This window comes from Amblyomma americanum, chromosome 1 (assembly GCF_052857255.1).
Source record: "Amblyomma americanum isolate KBUSLIRL-KWMA chromosome 1, ASM5285725v1, whole genome shotgun sequence".
In the NCBI taxonomy this organism is placed as follows: domain Eukaryota; kingdom Metazoa; phylum Arthropoda; class Arachnida; order Ixodida; family Ixodidae; genus Amblyomma; species Amblyomma americanum.
In genome coordinates this window covers 30164405-30184149 of record NC_135497.1, presented here as the reverse complement: position 1 = coordinate 30184149, position 19745 = coordinate 30164405, and the positions used below count along the sequence as shown (strand labels likewise).

At 47.4% G+C, this 19745-nt stretch overlaps 1 protein-coding gene across 1 annotated transcript in view; it reads right to left on the bottom strand.

The window, feature by feature from the left end:
• The window catches only part of LOC144112447 (protein Skeletor, isoforms B/C-like), a 100625-nt gene extending 81467 nt beyond the window's left edge, over window positions 1-19158 (bottom strand). The window contains exon 1 of the mRNA XM_077645282.1: window positions 19018-19158. Coding sequence (XP_077501408.1) covers window positions 19018-19066 — 49 coding nt within the window. The 5' untranslated portion in view covers window positions 19067-19158. The remainder of the gene's footprint in view (window positions 1-19017) is intronic.
• Between the last annotated feature and the right edge of the window lie 587 nt (window positions 19159-19745).

Sequence of the window (19745 nt, the reverse complement as noted above, 5' to 3'; positions counted from 1 at the left end):
AAGGCTTGCCTGTATATCTTTGCACACAGCACAACACGTCAACCACATCTTGAGACCTACTGACCAGTTTCCAATCTTGTTGAGCTCAAACGCACCGGGGCGGCTCAACGACCAGGGCGATCTGCGGTCGTGCACATTTACAGGTAACTTTTGGAGGCGCGGAGCCCGTCGAAAAAATTGGCTTCGCGCTCACCCCATAAATCCGCCCGTGGTCGCCGCTGCCACATTTCCACTGAAGCCGAAATAAAACAACGCTGTGTGCTAGGAATCCCTGCCCGCGTTTAAGAATACGCCTTCACTGCGCCGTTCCTACTCCCACTACGCATCGGTGCAATCCGCAGATTGAACGAGCACGGCCCGTGCGATCGCTGAACGAAGGACCGGCTTCCGGCAGGCTCCAGCCGGGCTGTTTCCGAGCGGTCCTGGAGATGGGACTCCCCCCGGCGAGGCCGCTGGCCTACTAAGAGAGTGAAACCGCATTCCGGCGCCCAAACGGGGCCACTCGGCGAACCACGTCAACGGCCCGGTGACCCAATTGGCCGCCGCTGAGCGCCCGCATGCAAACCGTGCGCACCAATGACACGCCGTTGTTTCAACAATTCCTGGCAATCAGATTGTTCGGGCCTTTCGTGACTTGGAAAAGGCAGCCCAGGTGGCGGCCTTGACCGTGCACGAACTTCTCCAACCTGCCACCGATCCGCGGAGATGAGATCGCGCCTCGCAGTTCATCGGAGCCGACTGCGGCACTGTTCCCATTCATCTCCATGTCCAGCTGCGCCTAGCCGCCTCTCGTCATCCCGCCACTCCACATGGGCCTGCGCAGCCAACCACTACTTCCTTTTTTTTTTCTTGCCTTGGCATCTCTTTCCCCCTCCAGCTTGCGTATGAACTCTTCTTGTGTGATTGTGTTAGGCTGACAACTTTCCTTTCCATTGTTCACTGTGCTGTCCACCATTCGGTTAGGTTGACAATTTTTGTTCGAATGCATCTAAGGGTGTCTATAAGGGAAGAAGGTTAAGCGTTCTTCCGAACTGAAATCAAGGTGGCGCACAGGACAGAGGTAAGGAGAGATATGGGATAGGCATACGTCTTGCAGTGGGCGTATTCAGGTCGATGATGATGATGAGTAGGAGTTATGTAAAGTTCCGGCTAGTATTTGTTTTCCCAGGCACTTGAATAATTAGTCGATATGAACCAACTTTTTTAAATATAGATTTAACCCCTAAAGCGTGAATATGAATGTTGTCGAGCGCAATGAATATGATCCGATCGAAGTGCTTTCCAGGAGGTAGCCTTAGAGAAGCCCTTTTTACTTAGCGAAAATTAACGCCTATGAAATTTTTAAAAAAAACACCACAAGGCATGCTCTGTGCGCCTGAGTGCGCCGCGATTACAGCACAGCGCTCTGCCTACAGCAGGGCTTGGCGTTGCTGTTGGTCCCGAGATAAACGCCGCTGACGTTGCGCGGCGCGGTGTTGGGCACGGCTTTGGACGAAACAGTCGGGCTTCGTAGGCGGCATCGAATCCTGCCCAAATGATCTGGAAACCGAATACAAATCAAAGAAACGGCATCTGCACCATAAATACTCTTTTTAAAAGGGCAACTAAGTCGAGCTAAACGGGCCGAATAATAAGCCAGGCGCTGCAATCGATATTCTGTGCTGGCGGTTCGGGTCTTGTTCGCCCTCTGAACTGCAGTCTGACGATTAGGCATCATCCTCAGAGTTACAAAATCAACCATGGACGCAGCTGCATCACGGGATCGAGGGCCACTCTGGTCCATTCTGCAGTACACTCTGCTGCTGTTTCTGCAATGGCGCTTAAAACTGCTGTGCTTTCTAGCTTCAAGGCAAATTCGTTCAAGAGCGTTTGAAATTCGCGCGCGCAATGGGCGCGCGTGGTGAAGAAAAAATTGTCCAAACCCTCCACCACGGCGTGTGTGACTGGCACTGTGCAAATATGAGACTTAAAAAAAAGGTTGACAAAAAGCGTTGGTGGAGCTCCTAAAGAAGCAGGGGAATTAAGTGCGAGGTGGTGAGAGCAGAGTCGTGATGCCAAGCGTTTGCTCACACCGTGAGTATACTGGTGGCAGCTTACGGCGGCGTAATTAGGAGAAATGCGGACAACTGACGCTCTAGCGAGGGTTCGCAGGATTTACCTGTGGCGATTACATTGATCTGGCGGTGGTATTCAGGCACGCAGAATTTACAAGTACTCAAAGCAGTAAAGACACCAAATTTTGAGGGGGCAAACAGCTTGCTTTCAGCCTGCGCAATATAAACAGTGCGGAAGGCATGTGCAAAAACCCACGCGGCTCGGCACTTGGACCACTGATGAGAAATACACCATGATAGAACTGGAGGGAGAGAAAAGCACCAAGCAAAAACAATGTGCTGCAGTGCAGACTTCCTGCCTTTATTTGAAGATGAGAGCTATGCCGCGCCTGCTGTTTTCGGTGGGTCAGTTCATGTCCAGAAAGAGACGAAGGTTCGCCGAACCAGCCCAGCAAATTTTTTTTTTCCAATCCACACGCGCTACATTTCCCGCCAGACTGCCCTCGCTGCTTTTCATGGACGTTTGGGTGCATTTCCATCTGCCAACAGATACTTGGAAGCCCTTTCAGGAAACTAAACGTGTGGGGCAAGCCTGGTTCGTGCAGCTCATTCCGCATGATACAGAAATAACCCACGCTCACTACAGTGTGCTCGATCATGCATGGCCTTGCAGTCTGCAAAATGCGCGCATTGCCATCGCAGAAAAGGCGCTGCGGGAATGCCGGGAAGACGTTCTCGCCGACTAGACGAACCGACGAGTCAGTGAGCATTCCGTGGCCAACCAGTTCGGATAGTTAGCAACGCGATGTTAGAAATAGCCATTTTCACCTCCCCTTTTGCTGAATTTCTAAAAAGGCGTAAGCAAAACTTTATTTATCTCTGTCTTCTAGAAATTACAGAAAATTTCTTTCGGCGCGCAGCCACGAAGCGCGGCGATGTTCAAGCAGCGTTGAATGAAATTTTGTTATTTTTGGATTTCATGCACTTGATTTGTTTTGCTTGCATTCATGTCCCAGAGTTTACAAGTAGAGCGTTCTTGCGGGCTAGTTTTTTCATTGCAGAAAAAAGGTTAGTACTGCGCGAATGAGACAAGACAGGAGAACGAGGAACAAAAACGGCAACACAGGCGCCTGTGTTGTCATTTTTGTTCCTCGTTCTCCTGTCGTGTCTCATTCGCGCAGTACTAACCTTTTTTTCTGCACAGTTTAGGTACGACTTTGTCCTCAGTGCGCGTGAACGGGTCAGGCAGCCATTTTCCACACAGCGTTTAGTGGAAAACTCTGCAAAGTTTGACTGTTTTAAGTATAGTTTCTATATTGCGGCCCTTTTGTGCCTTTTGAGTGTGACTGCACAAGCTATACTCACAACTTGCAGTAGTGTGCAGCTATGATATTCGCCGGTCGCAAGAGTGTGGATAAAAACTACGTCCCCAAATGATATCAAGAAAGAAACGAGCCTTCTTTGAATGTTTTTTCACTGCACAAGCACCCAGAATTCGTCGAGTCAACTTGGTGCCTGTCCCTGGCCACGGGACGATGACCTCCCCTTTCTGCCGACTGGCGGCGACTCGCCCGTGCACTTTCCGACGCTGCCATATCTGTTCATCTCTCCGAGGCTGTGCAACTCAAGAAGCTCTTCCTCCTCATTCACCCTCTTTCTTTGGCAGACACTGCTGTTGTTCCTCACGCACCTTCGTCGGAGGGCCATATCTGTCATTTGCGTTCCATCTGCGAGTTACTTGCAGCACGGCAAGAGCGACTTTCAATAGAGAAATTTAGCGTACGCCGGGTTTGCCGGACGCTGGCTGCGCATGCGCGGTGGCCCACCCTTGAGGCGCCCGGTAAACGTGTATACGTCTCCGTTATGCTAAATATAATATAAATACGTTCTGTCTGGCGTAGCGAAAACGCCCTTACCGTCCTACGAGCCCCGATTAGTAAAAAAAAAAATCATCCAACTGTGAGGGAAGTCTCCTAATGCGGTAGCCAGCGCGCACAAGAGCAAAGCGGTCACGGAATCTAGTTTCCCCAGCTGAGAACGGGTCGTGTGTCTCTAAAATGAGATGACTTCGCAAGTGCTAAATGAATTACAGCCAGCTGAAGGTGAGGTGCCGCGAGGATTGCGAAAACTTGGCCGAGTCGGGCGAGAACGGCCGGGCGGGTCCTTCTTAGCATCCTTCTCACCAGACAAACCCCTAAAGCACATCGCCGTCCTTGGCCGTCTACCGGGACATGCGGCACGATTAGCATAATATCATTTGCATACTGCCCTTTTTTTATTTCCACCGGTAATAACCTCCTGCTTACTCCAGCCTCATTGGCCTATAGAGGGGCAGTGTCGCAGAGCCCCGGCAGAACGGAGCCCTGCTTGTGTACTCATGCCTCGTTCATAGGCTGCTCAACGACGACAGAGCTTATCTGCGGTTTCCTGCACTAAACGGAACCAACGACTGGAAACTATTAAATAACAGGAGCATGAACGTATTCCTCGCACGCCGCGAATAATCCAATTCGTGCATATATAACGCATCGAGTTCAACGGGATTTGCATTCAAAATCTTTTTTCATTCGAACAGGGGCTCAAAACACGCGGTTATAGGCGAGGCAAATAAGATGTGGAGCCCTTGATCAAAGCACCAGCAGTTAAAAATCAGTGGTCCCGCAAGACAGCCCGATCTCGTACTCTCCCTGCGCGAACAAGTGTTTTCACAGTGCCTCGTGCCGGCGGTATACCTAGACGACCCCCGTTAGCGCTCAGGCACGCGGATCAGAAAACTGAAGTTATTTTCCAGCATTTATTCTGTAATAAAACAACGAAGCAACCTTTTTGACGTCATGTCAGAGCAAAGAACGGGAATCTGATCAACGATATAGCTCACTGCACCTTGTAGAAAATTAGCGGCGTCGCTGTCACATTGAAAACCGCGCCGTGCCTCGGTGCTGGTGTGAGCTAGGAGTGCAGATGTTTGAGCAGCGCTGGTTTTTAAGCGCACCTCCACGGCCGCATCGCAGATGTGGTAAAATGGCGGAGAATGACATCCGCTGCGCACAATCATCAAAAAGAGTCCAAACGAGGCCAAGGAAATCCGGCGAGAAAAACTTCCGACACTTCAGAGGAAGAAATACGGAGAGAGTCTCGCTCCTTGTCGCACCAACTGTCTGAAACGGACGCATGTTGGTCTCACCCAGGCATGCGGCTCAACGCAGAGTGCAGCGGAGGCAGGAGGCACAGGCGGTCCCGAGTCACTCGAGACATGTATAATATACAAATATAAAATGTGTAAAGTCTGCTGAAATAAAATTAAACCATAACCGGCAACTAAAGATAACCTGCACTCCATATATACAGACAGTCGGAATTATTTTGTAAATAACATGAACAGGTAAAAGTCCCTAAAGTGCAGTTAAATAAGAGCTCGAGATTTCCATTAGTGTTACTTTCCAATCCTGCAAGGAGTCCTAGAAAACCTCTCCACAAGTAACTTTCTTCCGGCGAAGTGTTACATGTACCGTATTTTCCGGACTACAGTCCGCGGCTTTCGTTTCCCGGTTTTATTTTTTCCGGGATTCGGGGGGTAAATATCGGGAGCAATTTTTCGACCTCAAATTCGGGTGAATATCAGGGTACTGAGAAAAAATTTTCGTAGTGCGGGTTTTTTCGGCTCATTTTTTTTTTTTGTAGCGGCATACAGTTTACTGAAAAAGTACGTTTTTCTGTTAGACATAAAGTTCCCTATTTTTGCCCATTCTTTCATAAACCGCATATGTAGAAATCGCGGGTTCCAGTAAACAAAATGTTTACCAACTAAGATTTTTTTTTTGCTTATCGGTTCCAAATATTTCCTCACGTACATTAACAACCCCCTAACGAGGTCCCCCGCGTCTGAGCAAGACCGACGTGCCTTTATGTGTATTGTGCGAAAACATTCGAACACCACAACGACCATTTTAAACGCGCAAGATCCTTGGATCAGGGTATATTTCGCGTGAGTAGCGCTTAATACAGTGATTCAAATAAAATGTCTAGTTGATAGCACTGTTTAGGCCCCTTGCATTTATATTTCTCTTACCGAACTCTTTTTAAAATTCATCCGCTGCACGAAAACCCCGTTGACCAAAGACACCCCTCTGGAATAACCACTACAGATCCACAAAATTTCCTTGCGGTGTCTTCAGCTCTGTGAAGTGGAAAACCAACATCATCTAGAAGGCTGATTTTCGGTGACAAATCTGGTTAAATTTGGGTTTCAAGAAATACGTTCCGGGGCAAGAATCGGGTAAAATCGGGTTTTACCCAAAAACGAAGGTCGAACACGAACTTTTCATGTTGAATTTTCTAAGAGAAGGTTTGTCAAAGTCAGAGAAGGTAGAAAAGAAAGACTCTGCTCTTTCCGTCGCGTGCAGACCAATCCCCTCCGATCCGCTGCACTCTGCAAGCCAATGCTGCTCGCGTGGCCGCTTAACAGGGCATCTCGGATCTGCGTAGGGCATCTTGTGCAAGTGGGTCTTTGATTCGTGGCACGCCGCCCCACGTCAAGCTGTCGTCAATGGCTGCGCTAAAGCCTGACTAAAATCTGCTGCAACAGAGGTGTCTTTGTGAATGCGAGCAAGACACAGCAGTTGGTGGAATACGACACGCTTTATCCCAACAGCCCCGAGGAGAGTGATTTTGACGAGTTTTAGAACCGACTTGTAAGAAGTAAACAAAAGGCCCATACATATTTGCTCACCCATTGTACGCAGTAAAAAGAAAAATTGCACCTAAAGACGTAACACTAATGACTGAACCCTTTCAACACCCTTATGTTTTTTTAAGGGTGCGCTGAGCACGTTAGTCAGTTGGTCACTCTCTACACCAACAGATCCCTGGGTGTCCTCATACCGCCTCCGGTGCAGCGGTTAAGCGATGCGCCACTGCTGCCACCGGTGGGGCTTGTGAGACTTGGGTTGCTCTTCATTCCCGAGCGACCTCAACATCACGGAGAGACAAACACCGGTCTAAATCTGAGACAGGGGGCTCGCGCACTGGAAATTTGCACGCCCGCGATTGCTGGACGCGACTGCCCAAGAAATGCCTCGACTCTCCTCGTCACACTCACGGAGTGCCCGAGAAAGCAGACGCCAAATGCAATTCTGCATTAACAGCGCCCACGTGAATACCTGACCACCTCGCGATCCGTAATGTGCAATTCATGAACGAATAAAGCGGCCAGCTCCTAAACCGCTGGAGTAGTCGCACGTGTAGCGACTCAAACATTCACGCTGGCTTCGCTCCAACTTCAAGACAAAGAGACCAGTCTCGAGTTTTCTTGTCCTGCTTAGCGCTGTCGCAAACCGCCCGTATATAGTAACGCGTGCGAAATCAGCCGCCGGCGAGAATTACGAGCGCGATTCGTTCGTGAGCTGAGCGCTTGAGAGCACTGCCATCGCGACATGCGGCAGTTTCGGGTTTTCGAAGTGGATGAACTTAGACCGCCTGGGGTTATTTAACCTGCACTGACGTCGCACAGCACACGGGCCTCCAGCATCGGAATGCGACCGCGGTGGGAGGGATCGAACCCGCGTCTTTCAAGTAATCTGGGCCACCACGGCGGCACTTTGCTTTCGTATATTGCGCCCCCCCCCCCACACACACACGCACGCACGCACGCACACACACACACACACGCACACACACACGCACACGCACACACAATAGTTCATGGTTCAGACATGAGAAGGAAAACAGTTTATGTTTCGGCCGCGGGAACGGCCATCGTCTGAAAAAAGCGCGAAAGGGCTAGCAGCATCATACATTCAATGTTGGTATCTGTATCAAAGTAGAATGAGGCTGCACTCTTAGAAGAGTGTAAACACCAACCTTGGTGGTACTCGCTCGGTGACGCATAAGAATATGTGCAGTACAATTAAAGCCATACAAAAAGTGAAAAGGCATATGTAGTACCAAAAAGGCATGTGACGAAACCACAAAACAGACTCCAAAGGCGCAAACAAGCAGTTATTATATGTAGCGAATGTTGGTAAGAAAATTTTGCTCTCAGTTGTTTAGAATGTGGCACGTTAAAAAAATAATAAGGCAACGCCGCGTGGCGATACATGTCCAACGCCCGGCCTCAAGGGACGTTGTTACCCCCAAAGTCACTTCAGAATAACGACTTTTACCCCTGCATCCGGTAACGAGGACATTGGCGTATCTGAGAATATTGTTTAAATTGAGAAAAGTGGTTGAAAAAACGTATTCGCTTAGAGCTGCATGCCTTTTCACTTAAAGCATACGCGTATGCTTCTGCTGTACCAAGGGGTCTGATAATTTACATGGAGCCTGCAGCTTCTGAATTCTCAGTTCTTTTTTAAAGTCTAGATAGGAAATCGTTTTAAGCAAGTCTTGACTTGACCTTACACGTACTGTAATTAATCATTATAAGTCAACCGCCAAATCATTAAGTAACCAGGGAAAACAGCTGATGACCTAGTACGTACAAACGAACAGCAGTTAGCCATGTAATACCTTGCCACGCGGGCATTTCGAAGGCCCTCGAACCGATAGTCTATCGACTCGAAGGCCATTGAGCGCTGCTACATGGGCAGTTTCAATGGTCATCGCGTCAATAGTCTATCGATTCAACAAAGCAGCGCTGAACTTTACCGAGATTTCGAGGGCCTTCGAGCGTTGCCCAAGGTTGCTAGCGGTGCTTCAAGCGGCGCCAAAGCGCACTCTCGTACACGATACGTTCACGGTACAAAAGCGTGAACAAACATTATTCTCGTAAACCTCAATGAAAGCCGTAAAATATTAGCCTATATAAAAATTTCCAAATTCTATCGATCCGCTTAAAAGAGCCTTAACTGTATACTCTCCATCGCAGAAGGCGGAAACACCAGTGGCATCAGTATAGCCAGAGCGGTACAAAGCTGCGACAGCAAATCGTAAAAAAGGCAGTGTCTTTCAAGACAGCGAAACCGGCCTTTAATAGTAACTAAAAATCTCCTATGACTAATAGAAGTGTGTTTCAACATTTCGTTTAGATTTATAAAAATATTGGTGTTTTTTTTTTGGAAAATCGAAAGTACTGGTTCTGGCGCCACACAAGCTTGGCTTAAGACACAGGAACCATTGAGTCAACGACCATTGAGATTTGCAGTGTAGCAGCGACACAGCCCCTTCGAGCTCGATACAGATTCAGAATTTCAAGTTTATCGACTCGATGGCCATTGAAACTGGGCATCCCAAGTAAGAATTTAAGAAGACTGCCGAAATCTCAAAATCAAAACACTTCAACGCGACTGCGTTGCCCCACCCGCTGCTCTACAGCAAGTCAGCTACGACGCTCCTTTCCAGACTTATACAAGAATTTAGCCCCTCATCCTCTGCTAGGATTGTATAGCTATCTAGCATTAGCCTTCCCATAGGGCCGAAATATGCGTCCTGTCAAACGGCCCCAATTTTTGTCCCTCCACCGGTAGATACGATGAATTTGCTCTTGTAAAAGACTGATGTCTTTTCAACAAACTTCAGGCTTAGAGTATTTACACGATTGCCACAGCACCAGTGACACAGAAAGTGTAACTGGTGCTGTGACCAGGGCATGCTGTGGGCATACCCTGGTCGCTTCTTGCAGCTCACTGCCGATGCTCGCAGAAGACGGAGAGCGGCAGAAAAAAATGAATAAAAGCGCAAGGTCAGGCGTTCATTTATTATCACTTTTTCTTTGCTCCGGTTGCTGTTTGCCGACATCCGTGTTGTCACTTCCAGGTTCGATCCCAACATTCGCTTTCTACGACAGCGAACATTTCCGTTTTCCAGTTGATCAAAAAGTAATTTTAATAATTTGTGTATTTGCCGCGAGGAATATTTATGTCTGCATTCTAACAAACTACCGCACAGCTCTGTGAAAATTCGTGAACAGCGATGCCGATAGCAACAGGGATCCCGGAGGAACTATCCTGTTAAAAAATTAATAGTATTTTCATCCGTCATACTGAAGCGAGTGCGGAATATTTGTGTTGTCGTCTCAAGTGACGTCACCAAAGCTGAAACGGTCAAGGCAATACAACCTGACATTTTGGAAGCCCACAAAGAACCAGTGCTTTTCCGACTTATCAGATGCAGAATGCAACGCAATAACAAAATTGGCGACCTCCTCAGATCTTATAATTAAGCCGGCGGACAAAGGGGGCGCCATAATTCTTTTAGACATGTCCGATTACATACGCGAGGCCCTCAGGCAGCTTGTCGACCACACTTTTTATAAAACGTCTCGACTTAACATCGCAGCGCAGTAAGACAAGCGCTTGCCTTGTCATCGTCTTCGCTTGCTATCCTCAGTGATATAAAGAACCTTAACACCCTACTTCAATTTCAAAATTTTGAATTCATTATGTACTATACATTAAAGATACCCAGGTGGTCGAAATTATTCCGGAGCCCATCCACTACGGCAACTCTTTCTTCCTTTCTTCTCTCACCCCCTCCTGTATTCCTTCCCTTAAGGCGCGGTTCAGGTGTCCAACGATATATGAGACAGATACTGCGCCATTTCCTTTCCCCCAAAACCAATTATTATTATTAATGATGTACTCTACGCTCCGGTGAGTGGAACTTCTATGGGTGAAAAAATAGGGCCTAGTTATGCTAATATTTTTATGGGCTGTCTTGAAACCGCGTTCACAGATAGCAACACCCCGCCGCGGTGGCTCAGTTGTTAGGGCGCTCGACTACTGATCCGGAGTTCCCGGGTTCGAACCCGACCGCGGCGGCTGCGTTTTTATGGAGGAAAAACGCTAAGGCGCCCGTGTGCTGTGCGATGTCAGTGCACGTTAAAGATCCCCAGGTGGTCGAAATTATTCCGGAGCCCTCCACTACGGCACCCCTTTCTTCCTTTCTTCTTTCACTCCCTCCTTCATCCCTTCCCTTACGGCGCGGTTCAGGTGTCCAACGATGTATGAGACAGATACTGCGCCATTTCCTTTCCCCCCCCCCCAAAAAACAATTATTAATTATTAGCAACACTTTAAAACCGTTCTTCTACAGGAGATTTATTGATGACGCCCTCATTATCTGGGATACCGGAGAGGCAGAACTTTTTAGACTCATTGTATACATTTTAACCGTATCCACCCATCAATCTCACTTTTCCACTCTTACACGGCGTCAACAAATGATTTTTTTATGTTGCAGTGTCAGTGCGTAATTAAAATTAATTACTAACCTCTACAGAAAGCCTACGGACTGCCATCGGTAGAGCCAATTTAACAGTAGCCACATGAAAACTTACAAACCAAGCATTCGTTAGTAAAGCAGTCCGCTCCAAAAGAGCACAATCTGAACCATCAGATTTCTACCAGGATTGCGCAAAACTTATGGAAGCTCTTACTAAACAAGATTATCCGGCAAAGATGATTGACGATGCTGTAAAATGCGCAGACACACACGACCGCTGGGCCCTTATTAACAAAACTAAACAGCCTACGATGCAACAACCTACAAACGTTGTCCTAACTTATTCGGCTTCGTGGTGCCCAATGTAACACTTATTCTGAAATGTCATCACAATATATCTTACTGCAAAGTGAGCGTCTGAACGATATCTTCCGAGAATCGCCTAGACGAGTTTACCGACGTGCTAAGAATTTACGTGGCCTTTCAACTTATTTCCAAAATTGCCAGTCCGATATCACAAGCAGCGGTAAGAACCGCTGCTAATTACGCAGTGAAGATAAGAGAAAAACACGTGGGACACCAAAAATGCAGTCGGTCTGCTTGAGTGTTCCGTATTCCGCCTTGAATATATTGGACAAACTCCAGCACCTTTTCGGTTGCGCTTGAATAACCAAAAGCCTACAGCACCAGCCTTTCCAATTTCCCATTACCAAAACGCAAAGGCATTCCTGATCACTCATATCATAAACTAAAAGTTAGTTTTGTTATCCGGATTTCGATGACACCACGAGTGAGGTCTGGGAATCGTTTCTAATTCATAAATTCAAAGCTGCCTCGCCAAGCGCAAACGAAAGCGTTGAAAAGTTAACTCGAACAGACGGGCTTCCCGTCCCGCCTGTTTTCCGTCAGGTAGCGTCGCGCAGTGACCGAACGCTCCGCGTGCTCTACCTTGGACGATTAACAGCTGGGCGCCCCACCCCAGCTGTTGTGTGTTGTTGTTGTTGTCCTCATACTATGGCACATGCCCGCATAGAGGGATTGGCCAAGAATTGGGGGGGGGGGGGGGGGCACAGAGAGTTTTTCAGGTAAATAATTCCTGGACGAATATAAAATGAATGGTAAGGACGGAAGAACTAAACAAAAAGAAACAACGAAATGAAACGTTGCGCGCGTGTGTCTTTCTTTTTTTATTGACTCTGGACGCGCGCAACTTGGACAAATATATTGTTATGTAAATAGTGTATTTATCACCTCTCCCTCTATCCTTTCTTACTGTCCCCTCACCTCTTTCATTTCACTTCTTCAAACTGCCTACTGTCCTTTATTTCCGCTGCCCCAGCTCAGGTACCACCGGCGTAGTGATGGCATATGCCGGAGTAAGCAAAAATCTTTTACCTTCTTCTTTGTGTTCATTTTACATTGAACACTTACCACTATTATCATAATGCCGTCCTTTTCGCCGAGCTTGGAAATGTCAATTGGGACGTGACTGGTGTCGCTTACTGAACCGCGTAAAAAAGGTGCCTTTCTACATGCGTATTATAGGCTTCTGTACCACACGATAGCATTTGTTCGGTTTATGGGGGTTTGAAGTCCCAAAGCGACTCAGGCCACGAAGGACGCCGCAGTAAAGAGCTCCGGAAATTTCGCCCACCTGGGGTTCTCAGCGTGCACTGAGCAATATCATTTGTATTTGTTTAATTCCTAGTAATTCTAACACATTCCCCGCCGCTCTATATCATTCTCTTGTTACATGAATTTTTGTATGCTTATATATAACCACCATGTGCTCCATACCGCATTGTACTGAGTATGCGTTCCGGCATTGCTTTCTTACTGCTTTTAATGCCCAACATTCTACGCAACTGAGAGCAAAATTTTCTGACCTACATTCGCTACATATAATCGCTGCTTGTTTGCACCACTGTAACATGTTTTGTCGTTTCGCCACGTGCCTTCTTGGGGCTACATATGCTTTTCCACTTTTTGTACAGCCTTAATTGCGCTGCACATATTCCAATGCGTCACCGAGCGATTACCACCAAAGTTTGCGTTCACGCTCTTCGAAGGTTGCACCCTCATTCCCACTTTGATACAGACAGCAGCACCCAAACATATGGCGCTGCTAGCCCTTTCGCTCTATTTTCAGACGACGACCGGTCCCGCGGCCGAAATGTCAATTAAAATGTTGTTTCTTCTCACGTAGAGTTTCCAAAACGCGGTTACCTTCGGCGCCGGGGCCAAACAAATTTTGGCTACATCGCGCCAAAATACATGCAATTTCGAGAAGCATCAGACAAAGCAACGCCTCCAGTGCACGTAATTCGTCGAAATAGAAAAAAATTTGGGGCCACAGCACTGAAGGTAACCGCTTTAAGGAAATTCTAAAAAACATAACGATATGAATATCACTTACGGTGGGCTATACGCCTCTCAGTAATTAAGAAGGCTAATAGTGATGTTCACATTTCAATGTTAGTAATCAGCCTGCTAGTCAGCACGTCTTAGCTGTATTCTGATATGCTATGCCGGAAAAAGCACTTTTCGAACTCAAAAAGCCTGTTTTTAAAACTTTCTGAAATTCCTAGGTGAAACACACTGTAAATATCAAGTAGGCTGACACACGCTTAAAAGCATAGCAAGAATTTAGTGACGATTGCACTGGAGACCAGTCTTCATCACCCTCTCCGGCTGAGGGTGTGTCTTCCTGAAGAGATTTACTTTTGATTTCAAAGAGCCTATTTTAGAAAATTTTTCACAGTGCTTGCTGGATTTCCCGGTGTAAATAGTAAAATGCTACTTCAGAAAAGGTGAACACGATTTTTTTAAAAATAGGCTGTTCGAGGTATGCAGCTGCCTACTGCGGTGTTGTGATACCAGCACTCGTAGACGTGAAAAAGAGGGAATCAGTTTAACTAGTAAGCTAGTTAACAATTTATCATGGTTAACTTTTCAACTATTACAGTTATGCACCTGGTTACAATTAAAGTTTTGTAGCTAGCCGTCAGTAACAGCCATATCCCTCAGCCGCCGCTGTAGCTCAGTGGTTATGAATTGCTGGCTGCTGACCCGAAAGACACTAGTTCTATCCCGGCCATGGTGGTCGCATTTCGATGGAGGCAAAATGCAGAGGCCCGTGTGCTGTGCGATGTCAGTTCACGTTAAAGAAACACAGATGGTAGAAAGTTCCGGAGCCCTCCACTACGGCGCCCCTCATGGCCTGAGTCTCATTGGGACGTTAAACCCTCACAAACCAAAAACCAGCCATATCACTTTCTAGAATTTCGAAAACACAGTTGGCCTCGACACTGTATGTGGCTCAACAAATTTTGGCCGTTACGGGTGGGCTGCAAAGATCGCGAATGTTTTCCGCACACGCTGCAACGCCCATCGCTTTACGTCAGTTCGGGGCGCACGCGCCATGTACACCGGGCGAGCACTTTCAGAAATTTCTAAAAGTAGGGTGTTCGAAATAGAAGAAAAATCTGTTCAGGAAAACACTCATTAGCGAAGTATGTTATTTATTCAACGAACAGTACTAATTAGCTTATTAAATAATGCGTACTAATTAACTTCTTAATTATGCTCGGTTTTATGAGATTTACCGCCCCAAAGCGACTCGGGCTATGAGGGACCCTGTAATGAATAGCTCCAGATAATTTCGACCACCTGGGGTTCCTTAACGTGCACTAACGTCGCACAGTGCACGTGCCTCTGGCATTTCGTCTTCATCGGAACGCGACCACCGCGGTCGGGATCGAATCTTCGTCTTTCGGGACAGCCGCCGAGTAGCATAACGACCGAGACACCGCGGCGGCTAGCCCTTTAATGAACACAGCATGGTGGCCAGTGTCGAGTTGGTAGTCACGGAGAAGACGATGCCCCCCCAGTGTTTGAAACGAAGGAAAAGTCGTTCTCGAAAGCGCGGTGCCTCTTTCCGCACTAAAGCGAAAGAGGACGCATGGGCGCGTAGAAGCGGAAACGCAACGTCCGTTAAAGCGACTCTACCACGTCATGCACATTGCTAGTCTGAGAAAAAGGAACGAGTTCTGTATCTTGTTCCTTGCGGCCAAGAGGAGAATACGCATGCCGGTGTTCAGGAACACCTTTACATCCTGCGCCCATCCGCCAAGTTTCCTATCTGTGCAGAAAAAAAACACCGGATTTCCTCGCGTTTTATGCAACTCTGCTATTGCTTTATATTTTCCATGGCTACGAACTCCATACTGTGGTAATCAACTAGTTAATGAGTGAATAACAGTTAATGAACTTATGGGGACTTTTCGTTGATTAACTACCGTCCGCCGATAGTGTGTTCCTGAAAAGATTTTTCTTGCTATTTCAAACAACCTGTATTTAGAAATCTTTGAAAGTACTCGCAAAAACACGGAGTATAGTTATGCACTGAAATAAAGAAGCATTGCAGCCTATCTTAGTTCAATAACCAACCGTTTCGGTCGGTCGTTTGCTTCCAAGTGACTGCACCTCCTCACACAAAAACAGCTGGCCTCTTTTGGCTCACCTGTCTTCAGGCCAGTTGCTCAGTGTGAGCACTGCTGCCTTGTGCACTGCTGACTTCTTCTCCAACTTGTTGGCTGTGGCAGTGTGCACGTGTTTGTGTGTGCACGCAAAATAATAATGAATAAACAGATTCCCTAATCATGGTGGCAACTTGTGAAGCGTATAGCGCACGCTAAGCTTATCTTTCTCTGCTGATTAAAGGGAAACTGCACCACCATTTGAGAATTCCGCCCTATACAAGGATTCAAATCTACATAGGCTGCAGGTAAAGCATGTCAAGTGTTTTTGCGCTAGCATTTAAAATAGTGATGTAATCGTCTATTAAATTATAGGCTTCTCCTCACAGCATCGGAGGAGTGCGGAGAACATCGGTGTGACTTCACAGAAGGCAAGATTTCAAATTTACGCTGCCACCCTGCCGTGCCTAGAAGAATGCTACACTCGGAGGCCCTTACCTTCGGTAGCGTTGTTTTTCTTTTCTTTTTCCTTCAGAGCAAGCGTTTATACGTTGTAGATGTACTGGTACCTTCGAAGACGTCATGATGCGCTCCGCACTTGGAGCACTGCGCTGCGGAGAACCTTGATAGCCGCCTCGATTTCAATCGGCAATTACGTCACCATTTCAAATGCTAGCTCGAAAGAACTACGCTTGTTTTACGTGCAAGTTTCACACCTTCTACCCCTTTAAGCTCGTCGATTTCTAAAACGTATGCAGTTGCCCTTTACTGCTAAACGATCATCCCGCGAACTAGCCGACGCAAGACCACCGACGTGCCCTTTCACGACGCAAAGGTATACAGCGTATCATAGGGCAGATCGGCTGGAGTATTCGCTCTGCCTGTCGCGTGAAGTACGATCACGGAGACCGCCGCCGCGGCACTGTCCCTGATGTCAGCTGCACGCTCCGCAATGCGGTCTCACAATTTGCTGGCGCTTAGATTTTACCAGAAAAGTAGGGGCCGCATTCACAACGCAGCTCGCGCATAGCTACGTTCCAGGGTTGCCAACGCGCAGACGAAAGCCAGTCATGAGCTTTTAGCTTCAATAGAGAGCGCCCCTGATTCGCTGACGTCAGCTGTTGTTTTGAGGTCAACGCCGTGCGGGACCCAGTTGCAATGTGAGGCCTAATATTATGCTGGTGAGTGTTCGTGTGTGGCTCAATAAAGAACAGAAAGATATCGGCAGTGAAGGTTCGTGGGGCAGGCCAGTGCTAACCAATCACGAATTGTGAAACAAGCAGCGCGCTGCTTGTTTGATTCAGACGAAATGTTAACCTCCAACGAAGTTACACGCGCCTTAATTAAAGTGCACTCGGCATTGTCATGACAGAATATATTCACTTGCTAGTGCCGCTATTTCTCATCCAAAATGCAGAAATGGACGCATCTCAAAAAGTTCCCTCAGATCTGCGCGCCGTTATGAACTCTTTAACCGTTCATAACGCTGAATGCTTTCAATAACTGCTACGCTTTCATCCATATTTGCACCAATATTCGCTCAACTAAAAAGCAGTTCTCGCTGACAAACTTTACGTACGTTAAACATTTTGCCATATTTTGAAAATTATTTTAAACAAAGAACAGGCCTCATCACGTTCTTCCCACGCTCTATTAAATAAAGGTGCACAGTCCTGAAAAATGTGTCGCGATATTTTTGTACTCTGGAGTCACGAAGCGGGAAACGTCAACGCCGCACTGCAAGCGCAGACACAAAAATCAGATGATTTCGGCGAAACTAATATCGCAAAAGATGGACAATCTTGTAAATCACGGCGAAATGCCACAACCACGCTGAAACATCCTACAGACGACAGTTGTGTTTGCGAACGCATATTATCTGCGCCACTTTTCAACCAGCATCAAGTGTTCACTGTGTCGAATGTTACTAAAAGAGGTTAGTGTGAATTATTTTGAAACAAAATTCGCTCTGATTCTCTCTCCTTCCGGAAATTCATCTACAAGGAACACCAGCACAACATGCGACTCGAAAGTTGCACAAAAGGCACGCACAAACTATGGCTCACAGAAGGCTTTGTAAACAATCACCCTACTGTATTCACCATCATCAAGAAAACTGCTTCGCTTCAAGTTCCTCCAAAGCATTTACACGCTGCTTTCACCCTGCTTTACTTTTCTGCCTGGTTGCATTCAGGCCATCAGTTGACTTCTGCATTTAGGGTTTTGCTTGCTATTTCTGGCTTTAGCAGACGTTGATATACCGGCGAGGTAAAGAGAGGGGGGGGGCTGTAATTTGAAGTAATTGTAAGAAACGTTATGATGTAAATATGCATACTAGGGTTAAACTTTCATTTCCACATGTACTTAGCCTTTTAAGAAAAAACTAATAGCTTTATTGCACGGAACAGTGCTTTGTGAGCATGCTGAAATAAAAAAAAGCTTGTGCAGTTTCTCCTTAATTATTTAACGTCCCGGGGATGACTTTAGGAGGGTGTTAATTGTAATCAAGCAACAATTTATCAGTCAGCTTAATTTAAAATGCACTCTTAAATCAGAAATAAAACTTACGTATTTGAGCCAAAGTTGGCAACATTTCATTCAATAATAACGAAAGTAGTAATAATTAGCGGGGACAGAGTGCGATCATGTCGCTACGTTAACGCCGGCTTTCAAGGCTAGCACGCGTGATCCTCATTGAATAGCGGGTGCCAGACAGTCAGACGCGATAGGTGATCCAGAGAAACATGCTTAGGCAGACCCGAGAATTCAGCCAAATTTCGAAGTGGGCGCCGAAGTTTTTCGGGTGGACATGGCAGCGTCAATATCTGCAGCGTCACAATCTAACGTACTGAAATGCTGGAAAGTACTGCCGCCAAGATCGTGACTTTGACACAGAATGGCATTCACCGCAGCTATCGCTGGCATTAAAATAAACGTCAAATAGCTGAAATACGTGCTGTTTTGACGCTGCAGGAATTGTGAATTAAACTTGCCAGCACGTGTGAAAGTTCTAAATGTTATGCTTGCATCACTGCTGACGAGCGTGCGTCGCCAGCAGGTCCGGCCTTTTCATTAGAGGTAGGGAAGTCGTTTAACACTGGCATAATAGAGCGGCTTAGGTAGACCGTTAGAAAACACGTTCATCGCGCACGTGCATTGCGCTTGTCATTCGCGCGCGCAACAAAACGGCCTCCGTAATAATAAGGCACTCAAAAGCTTCGGTTCACCATGGACGCGAGCTCTCAAAACTGCGCGCGCCCAGCCGCGCAGCGCGCCGGTCGGGGATCGCAACCGGACCGGCGCGTTGCCGCTGCGGCGCCACTCACCTTGGAGCGCGCACGCAAGCAGCAGCGCCAGCACGTGTATCCCGGCCATGGCTGCGCCGTCAACTGAGGACGCGGAGGCCGCCGCCGCCGCCGCGACTGCCGCGAGGCGGCGCTCTTCCTCCGGAAAGAGGACGCTCGCTTCTGGCTATCGCTCCTGGTGCCGGACCGGTTAGTGCCGGAGGCACGACGATCCACAATCGATCTTCCCGCCTTCACGTTTGGACGCAAAAGCGAGGAACGGGCGTTCGAAGCCTGTGGCCACTGGCAGAAGACACAGGGCGCTCGCAACCCGCGGAGCGAAGAAGTAGGTCGGAATCAACCAGCAAAACTCGTCCTTGTCCACACTTTCTCCCACTATGCGGAGCATTGCCATAGAGAAGTACGGTGATGCAAGCTTTGATCACGGCTAACCTACAAAGATGCCGAGGTCTCCCTTGTGCCGCAATGCGCCACGTTTTTACCCTAGGATTTCAAAAAGTTCTGTATGGACAACGTTTCTGGAAAATCCTAACCAGGGCTTTTGAGAACCCAGCGTGAAAGTCGCAATGTACCCAGAAAGGGCTCCGGAACGTTCATAAATTATCGGAAAAGTACACCTCTGAAAACGCGTGCCAACTGCACGGGATAGGCCACTTCTCAGGGCTCAATAGTGACAGAAGAGAGAGATGGATTTAATCAAAAAGTTTGCTCTAAGCCCAACGGTTCTTGAAAATGGTGCGCTGAGCACT